Below are 12,302 nucleotides of genomic sequence, written 5' to 3'. Positions count from 1 at the left end.
CTCTTTCATAAAAATATTGTTGTAAATATTTTTGTAGTATCCTGGTGAATCTAAATTAAAATATTTTAGTTATGTTCTGGTGAATCTAAAATTAAGAGGAATAATTAATGATTCAATTAATTATTTTTTCGCATTGTTCCTACTTTGCCAGGAAACTCTGACCCCTTGGAAATTTGCTGTATGAACAGTAACTTGCCAAAGTGGTTGTGTTTCATTGAAAATAAAAACCTTCAAGTGCTAGAAATCTCTAAAACAGAACAGAAAGGTCTAAAAATACTCAGCAGGCCAGGCAGCATCTATGGAGAGTGTCACAAAGTTAACGTTTCAGGTCAGCGACTCTTCATTAGAACTGGCTGTGCTTCATGTTTGATTCCAAGGAGTGAGTATTAGGAGGATATTTAGCATCATAAACAAATCCAGTACTCTTACCTGTTAAACATTCATGCATTACTTCTGGGAGGTATCTGTGGGCAGTAGTCAGGAACAGGATCCAGACCTGATTTTCTTACTTCTCCATTACACAGACATGTAGTGATTTTTTCCTGTCACCTTTGCTGAAATCAAGAAAATTGGTAACGTCAGCTGATTGAAACTGGGACTAAATAATTTGATCTTATTTGGTGCTGACTTAGCTGATCGCAGCTGAGGTTCTGTAATTGTGTCAGTACCAGTAAGATAGAATTCCTGGCTCTAATTGCCAACTACAGATCTTTGCTGGAAAGGTACATTTAGGGATGTTGATGGAGTGCAGAATTGGGCCCAGTTGTGATGTCTCTGCAAACAGCCTGCTGACTTTCTTTAGGCTCACTAGTGAGCTATGGCCTTTGGGCAAAGGACAGAAGAGTGCTCAGTACCTTGCAATCACATGAAAGAAACTGGTTAAAGCCTTTAGAAATGGGAAGAATGGGGAAAAATATGAAATGGGAGAGGAAGTTGACATTTCATTATTCAACACTTACTCAGCCAACTTCCCAGTAGTAAGTAACTCTCAAAATGTTGATTACCCAACTGTGCTTACTTAACCTCCTTAGACTTGGCAGTAGTTTGGGGCACATCCAGAGAGGTATGCAGATCCCCATTGGAACTCTTACCAAAGGAAGTGTCTCATGGAGATTGAATAGTCATGTTGATTCTCTAAGTAGCATTCAAGCTGTATTGATATAATGACTTTAAAAAAAAGAACCATTTTGAATGCAAAATTGAGATTATAAGGCAGAGGAGAAGATTGAGTGGAAGGTTTTTTCAGTTCTTCTGTGGCATAAAAGTTTAGCTCTTTTGTGGCAGTTCTTTTGTCAGCATCACTGGCAAGATCAGCATTAAATATCTGTCCCTGACTTCCCTTGAGAAGGTGGCAGTGAGCTGCCTTCTTGAGCCACTGCCATCTGTCTGGTAATAGTACTCCCTCAGTTCTACTAGGTAGGATGTAGGCTGTTCCAGGACTTTGACCCGCCAATGATAAAGTGATGGAGAAATATTAGTGTGGTTCTGCTGAAGAAGCCTGAGGAAGGTGGCACTTACTTAAGCAAGTGCATTAGTGGTGGAAGAAGTAAATATTTTTGGTGATGGATGGGATGAAGGTTGCTTTGTTCGGGATGGTGTTGAGATTTTTGGTTGTTGCTGGGACTGCATTCATCTTGGCAAGTGAGAGTATTGAACATAGAACAGTACAGAACAGGAACAGGCCCTTCGGCCCATGATGCTGAATTTAACTAAATCTCTTCTTCTTGTACACAATCACATCCATCCCCTCCCAGCATACTCATGTGGTCTATCTAAAAGCCCCTTAAACACCACTATTGTATCTGCTTCTACCACTACACCTGGCAGCCAGTTCCAGCACCCACCACTTTCTGTGTAAAAAGCTTGCCCGCACATCTCCTTTAAACTTTCCCCTTCTCACCTTAAATGCACGTCCTCCAGTAATTGACATTTCTTCCACCCTGAGAAAAAGATTCTGACTGTCTATCCTATCTATGCCTCTCATAATTTTATAAACTTCTGTCAGGTCCTGCTCAGCCTTCGACGCTTCAGAAAAATCAAACTAAGTTTGTCCAACCTCTCCTTAGAGCTCATACTCTCTAATGCAGGCAGCATCCTGGTAAATTTCTTCAGCACCTTTTCCAAAGCCTTCACATCCTTCTTGTAACGGGACGAGCAGAATGGTGCACAATACTCGAAGTGTGACCTAACCAAAGTTTTATTTTGAGATACTTGTGCCTTTTAGATGATGGAAAGAATTTTGAAAAGTGTGTTGCTTACCACAGAATATCCAGCCTCTGAGCTGCTCTTGTAACTGTTGTATTTATATGGTTAGTTTAGATAGATTTCTGATCAATGAAAGTACCCAGGTCAATGATGGCGGAAGATTTGACCACAGTGATGCTTTTGAGTGTCAAGAGGAAGTAGTCAAATTCTCTGTTGTTGGATATAGTCATTGGCTGCTGGTAATGTGGCACAACTATATGGAACCCAACTTTACTCACACCAAACCCCAGCAGTAGTTCACGACGCAAACCGGGGGATCTCTTCGTCGAGCTCCTTCGTTCCATATGCTGTAACAGCCAGGATCTCCCGGTGGCCAGCCATTTAAGTTCCACTTCCCATTCCCTCAACGACATGTCTGTCCACGGCCTCCTCTACTGCCAAGTTGAGGCTAAAAACAGATTAGAGGAACAGCCCCTCATATTCCACCTTGGTAGTCTCCAACCTGATGGCATGAACATCGATCTCTCTGACTTCTGGTAACCACTCCCCTCTGTCCCCTTTTATCCTTATCCCACTGGCCCCATCTCTTTATCCTCCCCACCGTCTCAATCTGCCTATCACCCACACACTTTTCTGTTTAGTTGCCCTCCTCACCTTCCCTTTATTCCATGGTCCACTGTCCTCTCCTATCAGATTCCATCTTCTTCAGCCCTTTCCAGATTTCCAGTGTCTGCAGCCTCTCTTGTGTCCACCGTGTAGAAATGAGGGAAGTAGGTAATTCAGCACAACTGAGTAAGAAGATAGTACGTGCCACAGATGTAACTTGTCTCTGATCTCTCTCCATACAATCCACAGGAATTCGCATCAGTGATATACAGTAACTCTACTCTGCTGTCACACTCCACAGATGCTGCAGTATGATTACATTTTGAAATTTGTAAGGCTGTAATTTTGAGAATGGGAGCAATTTACTGCATGGTTACATAAGTATGACTCCACCTGGCAATGTTATCTATGTTAAGTACACTTTCTTTCTTGCTTTCACATTCTTTATCTGTCTGTATCTTTGCCTGTCTCTCTCTCTGGCTCTCTGGCTCTCTCTCTTTATGTCTTGCTTGTACCCTTACTGAATGACCATGGATAGATGAGCTATGGATAGAGGAGCTGTGGCTATCAAAGGATATAACTCCTGAATCTGCCTCCTGATGTCTGTGGGTAGTGAATGGAAAAGGAGAGAAATGAGAGACATAAAAAGGAACTGAGATATCTGGAGATGAAAAGAGAGGGACAGGTTTAAACAAGATGATTTGTGAAGAAAAAGATGAATACAACTCCTAAGGTACCAAAATAACAATGAGAATTAATAACATGTGAGATCCATGTGAAAAGAAATAGACACAAAGAAAGAGGGAGACAGAAGAGGAGAAAACACAGAGAAAAATAGAGAATGTGAAAGAAACAAATGAGCACCTATGGAAAGAGTACAACAATTTCAAATAAACATTTTCTGAGTACTGCTGCAGGTGGTTAATTAGTTGGTTTGCAAGAAATTATTTGGTGGCGACTATATATAAACTAGATTGTAACCTTGTCTGAATGGCATGGAAACTATTGTTGTAGAATAGACATTTGTGTTTTACATGTCGGTTTCCTTAGCAACATTAAGAATATTTTGGATGTATTCAGGAGGGAAAGCCTTGGTGCTGCAGACTGTGTTGTTGCTGCTATTCTGAAAAAGATGTATGTCTTTGTGCATAGTGTTAGATATACCTGACTGAGTTAATGGACTATTTAAATAGCTATATCAAATTCTGTCAAGAATGCAAATAGCGATAGGATGCCACTGTAGTTGGTCGATAACCAACCAACAGGGCCATTCACAGGCTGTGAGTGATGCAATCCTTTGTGGCTCTTTAGTATGGGAGACAATGACAGCTCAGCATGCTGGAACGATGCAATCACTCTTCAGCTATAAATGTAGTGCTTTTAAAAGGTACAGAGCTTTCCTTTTATTTTAGCTCAATGCATTTACATTTTTCTAATTTTAGTTTTGTAAATGAGACAAATGTTTCGTAAGATAAAATCGTCTTGATGAAGGGTGACCGTCGGTTTCCCAGGGTTTACTGGACATGATTAAAACTGCCTGAGGACCCTTCCTAATTAGAGTGAAAGAGCATGTGTGAGTGATGAGCAGAATATTGCAGATGATGAAAACTTGAAATAAAAACCAAAACTGCCAAGCATGATCTTTCAGCAGAACTGGTAAAAGAAAGTTTTAAGCTCATGAGAAAGGTGTGTGTGTGTGGGGGGTGTGTGTGTGTGTGTGTGTGTGTGTGTGGTGTGTGTGTGTGTGGTGTGTGTGTGTGTGTGTGTGTGTTTCTGTGTGCCTGTGTGTATGTGTGCGTGTGTGTGTGTTTGTGTGTGTTTGTGTGTGGGGGGGAAGGGGATGGGGGCGGTGTTGTGGAGGAAGAGAGAAAGTCAGGGAAAGTTTGTGATAGGAAGAAATTTAGTGACAGAAAGGGATGAGAGTACAAGTGAAAGAGGGTGCTAAAGAGATATTTGAACAAAAGATTATTCTGGAGGAGGTGTTAATGGGAGAAATTTATTCAGCAAGGTCACATGATTGCAGATGTAGGAACCAGAAAAATCTTAGGAAAGCTTCCCAGAACATGGATTTGTTGCATGTTGTTGTGATGGTGATCTTATATTTAACTATCCTTAGCTTGATAGTGACACCAAAGATCCAGTGTAATACTGTCCACCTTCCCACTCCATGACATCCGAGATGTCCTCTTTTTTAGATAACAGGGATTCCCCCCCCCCCCCACCACTGCTTTCGATGCATCCCTCACCTGCATCTATTTCCTGTATATCTGCCCTCATCTCATTACCCCTCAGACATAACAGGGATAGAGTTCCCCATCACCCCACAAGCCTCTGCATCCAACATATCGATTTCCACAACTTCCACCATCTCCAACGGGAACCCACGAGCAGACACATCTTCCCCTCCCTTCCCCTCTCCACCTTCCACAGAAATCGCTTTCTCCGTGACTCCCTTGTCCACTCGTCCCTCCCCACCGATCCCCCTCCAGGCACTTATCCCTACAACCGCACTAAGTGTTACACCTGTCCCTACACCTCCTCCCTCACCACCACCTTCCAGGTGAGGCAGTCCTTCACACGTGAATCCATCCGGGTCATTTATTGCACCTGGTGCTCCCGGTGTGGCTTCCTCTACATCAGTGAGACCCGACGCAAGTTGGGTGATCTCTTCGTCGAGCTTCTTCGTTCCATACGCTGTAACAGCCAGGATCTCCCAGTGGCCAGCCATTTAAATTCCACTTCCCATTCCCTCAACAACATGTCTGTCCACGGCCTCCTCTACTGCCAAGTTGATGCTAAACACATATTAGAGGAACAGCCCCTCATATTCCACCTTGGTAGTCTCCAACCTGATGGCATGAACATCGATCTCTCTAACTTCTGGTAACCACTCCCCTCTGTCCCCTTTTATCCTTATCCCACTGGCCCCATCTCTTTATCCTCCCCACCGTCTCAATCTGCCTATCACCCACACACTTCTCCCTCTGGTTGCCTTCCTCACCTTCCCTTTATTCCATGGTCCACTGTCCTCTCCTATCAGATTCCATCTTCTTCAGCCCTTTCCAGATTTCCAGTGTCTGCAGCCTCTCTTGTGTCCACCGTGTAGAAATGAAGGAAGTAGGTAATTCAGCACAACTGAGTAAGAAGATAGTACGTGCCACAGATGTAACTTGTCTCTGATCTCCCTCCATGTAATCCACAGGAATTCGCAATCAGTGATACACCGTAACTCTGCTGTCACACTCCACAGATGCTGCAGTATGATTACATTTTGAAATTTGTAAGGCTGTAATTTTGAGTATGGGAGCAATTTACTGCATGGTTACATATGTATGATTCCACCTGGCAATGTTACCTATGTTAAGTACACTAAATGATGGCATTCCTTTTGTATAATGCATAAACAGATCAATTTTAGTACCAAATCTGATAACTTTTTTTACTTCTCATTTCAAGCACTTGTTTACAACTAAACTGCTTCATGCAAACATCCCTATGATTGATCAGCAACAAAAAGTAGGGGAGAAACTGTAACTACAAGCTTGAAATTGAAGCTATATAATTATACATGGTATATAATTATTATTACTTACACAAGTGTGGATGAAATTGTGATCTGGATCAACCAATGTACTGTGATCTCAAAATGGAATAAGGTGATAAATTGATTGACCAAAAATGTGTTTGAGGATCAGAAAGCAGTTGAACCTGTAATTTCTAAGGAATAATTTACCAACAAAAATTGAATTATTAATCTTTTATTTATGATGTTCTTGTTTTAATATTTTATTTGTTTTATCCCTGCTTGGATCCTAACATAACTGAAATAGTTTGTGTTTTCCAATATTAGTAGATAACTGATTATTAAATAACTGAATATTAAATTAGCTGATTAATGCTTTTATGATACAGTAGCCTAAAGAGTTTCTAACCAGTACATTAATACATTTTGAAATTCCTGCAATTTTTAATAGACGGAGAATGATGTTGATCTTTAGGGATGTCAATGTAACGGGATGATTATTGAGTTGAAACGGTACAGGAGGGTGGTCAGCTCTGTGTAGTGTGATAAAAGGAGGAAACAGTTCTTTAGGATAGTTGACTTCACATGAAGATAGAACTGACAAAGATAAGGGTATCCTTCTGTATCTTTGGGGATTTTGTTTGTTGTTCACTGGTTCCTCTAGATATGGATGGATCACTTAGTCTTCAGTGAAGAGCAAGGCTGAGTACAGAGAATGGAAAAAGTGCAAATGGATTAAGTGTACCACAAGATTAAGCCAAGGTTTCTTATCATAATTAAAATGTTTTTGGTAAGAATATTACTTAATGAGAATAATATAATTACCTTTACAGTCAGTATTTACAGAAATAACATCTGAGAGAACCCTTCCAAAGGGTAAAAGTTGCTGATTTGTCTCACTTAAAATCAGCTTCCATGTACATTTAATCAGATATTTTGATGGAATGTATCATATTAATACAAGATAAAGCATAATGACATACTGCACTTTTTGTAGCATTACATAGAAACTTCAAGACTGAGCAATAAACAGATAGAAAAGGTCACTGATTGAACAGTGGTATTGTAGTTGACATTGTGCAACATATGTGCCAAGTTTTAGTTCTGGTTGAATCAGTTTGGCTGAAAAGAATATTTTAGAAATGTAACTTAATTGGCGCCACCTTAGGACCTTTGCAAGATTCTTGTTTATCAGCCCAAGGGTAATTGAATCTTTTTTTATTGAATTGATTGAAGCAGCAGGAGAACATATGGCAGTGCACTGAGAATCCCTTCTATTCAATATTGCTGCTTGGCAACAGATTCTGGCATTGTCACTTTGTAAGCTTGAAAACTCACACACTGGCACATTTATGCACATGTGCACATGCAGAATGCCCGCCCCCCAGTGTGTGTGTGTGTGTGTGTGTGTGTGTGTGTGCGTGTGTGTGTGTGTGTGTGTGTGTGTGTGTGTGTGTGTGTGTGTGTGTGTGTGTGTGTGTGTGAAAGAGAGAGATGGAGTGTGTGTGTGAAAGAGAGAGATGGATGGGTGGAGAGAGAAAGAGAGAGGAGGGAGAGTGAGAGAGAGAGGTGCCAATTAAAATCTGAAAGGAAAGCTGAGATGAATGGGTTATATTTATTTGAATTAAATACAGCCATTCCAGTCTACCGATTGACTCATCTTCCAGTATCTGTCAGCAGTTGCTTTGCTCAATCGGATGCATATGGAAACAAATTACTTTTGAAATTGGTCTTTAAGGTCATTCTCAATAATAAACTGGGTTATATTTATTTAGAACGAATGGGAATCCATTTATTTATTCAGCTGGGACTAAATGCGGATTTATTAACATACCCAAAATATTGAAGCAAGTTCTCATTACAAATAGGGAGTGTAATACTAAGTGCCTTGAAATGATGTAGGTTAAAACTAAATATAGTTCCAGAAAATAAATAAAACTACATTGAGTATACTTGTCAGACCCATTGAACAAACAGAATATTTACTTATTGTGCTGCATAAACTGAAGGGCGGAAACAGCAGCTCTGTTTTTATGGAAACCTTGCTTCTGATCATTCCAGCTACACTAGATAACACAGCAAACATTCCAACATGCCAAACGTTGGTCTGGATTTTGTGGTCATCAGCAAAGCTCGCCAGGATCACTGACCTTGATGAAGACCAATCATATTTTGTGACAACAGCTGCTGTTTAAGAGGTTCCATTGCATCCAGCAATAGAAATATCACTAAACTGCCTGGGAGGCCAATCCTATTGGCTCAGATTTTCCTCCAAATGCTGGCATGTCACTACAAAACTGTCAGAAGGTTTAGGACTCCCGTGCAAACTTGTACAAAAGCAGAAATCCCAAACATCGTGAGTCTTTACCACAATCATTCCCATTGTGATTCTACCCGCGACCCGAGCTCAATTCCCGCCGCTGTCTGTAAGGAGTTTGTACGTTCTCCTCGTGTCTGCGTGGGTTTCCTCCGGGTGCTCCAGTTTCCTCCCACATTCCAAAGATGTACGGATTAGGAAGATGGGGGCATGCTATGTTGGCGCCAGAAGAGTGGCGACGCTTGCGGGCTGCCCCCAGAACACGATACGCAAAAAGATGTATTTCACTGTGTGTTTCGATGTGCATGTGACTAATAAAGATATCTTATCAATCTCTTGCTGTTTCTCAGCAGTTATGCTGAAAAGTCTATACTGGGTTAGATCTACCACAGGTCAGAGACTCAACTCATTTCATAGGATATGGCACTGAGGGCGAGAACTAAATTTTATGTACATTGCATTTTTTAAAATTAATTTAGTAAATGTACTTAATTGTTTTTTAATTTTTTCTAATGTGTATGTGTTTTAATGTTTTAACAATATGGAACAGTATGATCAATTTTTTTTGAATTTTGGAAGTTTGTGTATGTCAGAGACACTCACAAGTATTCAAAGGCTTTGACAGTTTACAGTTGGGAAATCTGAGGCATAACTCAGCTGTCAACACATTCCTGTGGGTGTGACTTGCTAATTATGGCCAGAAAGCCTTGGAGATGAGGCTAAATCCAATTATGTGGACAAAGTTGCTGCTCGAAGATCTGGTTCAGGTAACTCTGGATCTCTCAATTTCCTTCCACAGGATTACATCCATTCAAGAATTTCCACAGACAGCAAACCAGGAAGGAAAGCACAGAATTATTGGCTGATATTTTAAACATTTTAAGTGTGAAATAGGGTTGAAACATAAGAATAAGGAAGAAGCAGAAATATTACAAATCAACTTAAAAAAAAACAAATAAAAACAAGAGAAATTGTCATTGGCCACCATTTCCAAACATGCATGAATGACCATGTGGAGTTAATCTCACCTCCACACGTAGGCTCTATTTCAGTCAGAGGAAATAAATGTCCAAAGGAGAGTAAAACCAGCTGCAGATAATCGTACGTATGTTTAGTGCTGGATGAATTAAACCCCCATTAAAATTTTAAAGTATTTATCTGAAGGAATTGGAAACTACACATAAAAGTAGTTTTCAGTACAAGACAATTTGTTAAATAGTAATTATGACTTACTATACCATTAAAGTCCTACTTATATCAGATGTGAAAAAGCTAAATATTTTCAGAACATTTTACAGCAACATTAGTTCATGAACAGTTGAAATATTTGAAAATTCACTGATTGCTTTTGATTGCTGTGGAGAGGCATGATGAATCACTGGCATCAATCATGGGAATTCCCAATTAAAGTCACGCTGTCTTAAATCCAAAGTTGCTGCCAATTTCACCTTGTAATCACAGAAAATAGTGGCCATTTTCGCATCATTACAAGCTTAAAGTTTTGCCTTTTGGTACAAAGGTAAATGTGTAATATTGTTTCAGTTGCCTCATTGATTCAATTTTGCCCATTATTTGAATGTGTGCTCAGTGAGTTAACAGAAGGGGAGGAGGAGAAAACCTTCCTTATTTGATTCCATACAATTTCATTTAAAGGGTTGGGTAAATAATGGGATGTAAGGACTAAAATTTGGTGAATGTTGTAGCTAATTTAAAAACAAAATAAGTAGATTTGCATTAATCTACCCAGCTATTTTATGACACAAGTGAGACATAAGGAATGAAGAAATGCAATGGGTGTGAAATAATTGAAGTACAAAATTGTCTGAACACTGAAAATGCAACAGGATGAAATTTCTGTTAGGATGTATGTATATTAAAATGCTGAATCTATTCCACAGAGCGACAGTCAAATGACTCCCATGGTCTTTTATTATGTGTAGTTTTATCAATTTTCCTAATGTCTTTCACACCTCCCTTAGCTGTGTGTCTTCCATACTGGAATCAACCATTTGACTATCCTTTAGACTTACCTGAATATATTACAGGAAATTTTCCAAGGATTTCAAATAAATTATAGCAATATTAATAGTAATTTTCTTATTTTAACAGTTGTTCGAAATATCAAAAGGCACAATATTGTACTGAAGAGGGAGTTGGGTGAAGGAGCCTTTGGCAAAGTTTTTCTAGCTGAATGTTATAACCTTTGCCCAGAAGAAGACAAGACCCTGGTGGCAGTGAAGGTATATAACTATAGAATTTCAATTATTAATTTATGGTTTGGTCTGCAGCTCCTAGTGATAAATGCTTGTCGATCTTTCAGTCTCAGTTATCTTTTAGGTTAGGCTGTATAGGACTAATGCAATGTCAAAAGATCATGATACATGATCTCACCCTTGGTTTAAAAGTGTGGCCTGGTTTCATATGGCAATGACAGCAGGATAACTCGGCAAAACCAACCACAGAAAATATTGGAATCTGATAACAGAGTGATGGAAGCCCAGTCGATTCTACTGAGTTCACTACTTCATATGTGAAGATTTGTCTATGGAGTGAAGATTAAAAACCGTCCCCACCTACTTGCAGTATTCCTGCTTGCTGTGTGCATTTTGTTGTACATAGTGCTAAATTAATAATTTACCACCAAAGCTACACATTGCATCAATTTTTATTTGACCTATGATGGTTATGTCTTTGCTTGTTTCCAACACAATCTGCTGTCCTAAGGCACTTCTGATTTTATACCAAGATATATCAACTGAATTGCTTTAGGAGCACCTTCTTATAAACGATACCTTCTAATATTTTTATGCAAATTTCTGTGTGATATGCAAATACATTTTTGCAGCAAACTAATTTATTGATAGAACAGGAATCTCCTGTGGTGTACTGTGTGGTGACAACATAGGGTTGGAGGTCTACTGCAGAACTGTCAACAGCGTTCCTCACTGAAACAAAGAGAAACTCTAGGGATTATCTTACATGTAGTGGTTTATGATGTGTGGTCTATGCATTTGTGATACCACTGTTGTAACAGCTTAACCAAGTTTTAGAAACTGATGTTTTAAAAATAAGGCAACAGAATGTCTGGTGTAAACAATATATATTGGCATTGTAATAAACTACAGAACAAACCAGATGTGGATCGGTTGAATACATTATGATCACCCCTGAACTTTTTTTTGACTCCATTTGCAGTAACCTTGTCAGAGTCAGAAAGTTGTGCATTCAATCTTCATGTTTCGACTTGCTCTAGGTTGGTGCTCAGTACTGGTCAAGGTGTTGTTCTCCAAATGAGGTGTTATATTGACATTCTACTAGCCCAACCCAGTCTTGTACTGTCCCAGTTGTTAAACATTCCATAGTAATATCTGAAGGAAAGTAAGGAGTTCTGGCTACTCTTATTAGCTCAACAGTAATCACTCATTAATTGGTTATACATCCCATTAAGTTTAAGGAATCTTGTATGAAGTCACCAACCAGACTGATGAATGGCCAGTTTACTTCCAGATAAGTTGTTGTTGGTGAAATGTTTCTGAAAGATATGGTAATGTGATATAAAGTGCTTATCTCCTAATCATTCACTTCAATGTTCTCTGATACTTGTATATCATTTGTGGTTAATGTTTAAAAATATATTGTGCTTCAAGGATT

General features: G+C 39.4%; 1 protein-coding gene across 1 annotated transcript in view; it reads left to right on the top strand.

The window, feature by feature from the left end:
* The window catches only part of ntrk2a (neurotrophic tyrosine kinase, receptor, type 2a), a 189,636-nt gene that overhangs the window by 129,344 nt on the left and 47,990 nt on the right, over positions 1-12,302 (top strand). The window contains exon 13 of the mRNA XM_052020133.1: positions 10,761-10,891. Within this exon, the coding sequence (XP_051876093.1) occupies positions 10,761-10,891 (131 nt within the window). The remainder of the gene's footprint in view (positions 1-10,760; positions 10,892-12,302) is intronic.

Source organism: Pristis pectinata, chromosome 7 (genome assembly GCF_009764475.1).
Source record: "Pristis pectinata isolate sPriPec2 chromosome 7, sPriPec2.1.pri, whole genome shotgun sequence".
NCBI classification, from domain to species: Eukaryota; Metazoa; Chordata; class Chondrichthyes; order Rhinopristiformes; family Pristidae; genus Pristis; species Pristis pectinata.
The sequence above is the reverse complement of the archived record's forward strand: the minus strand, read 5'-3'. Positions and strand labels throughout refer to the sequence as shown.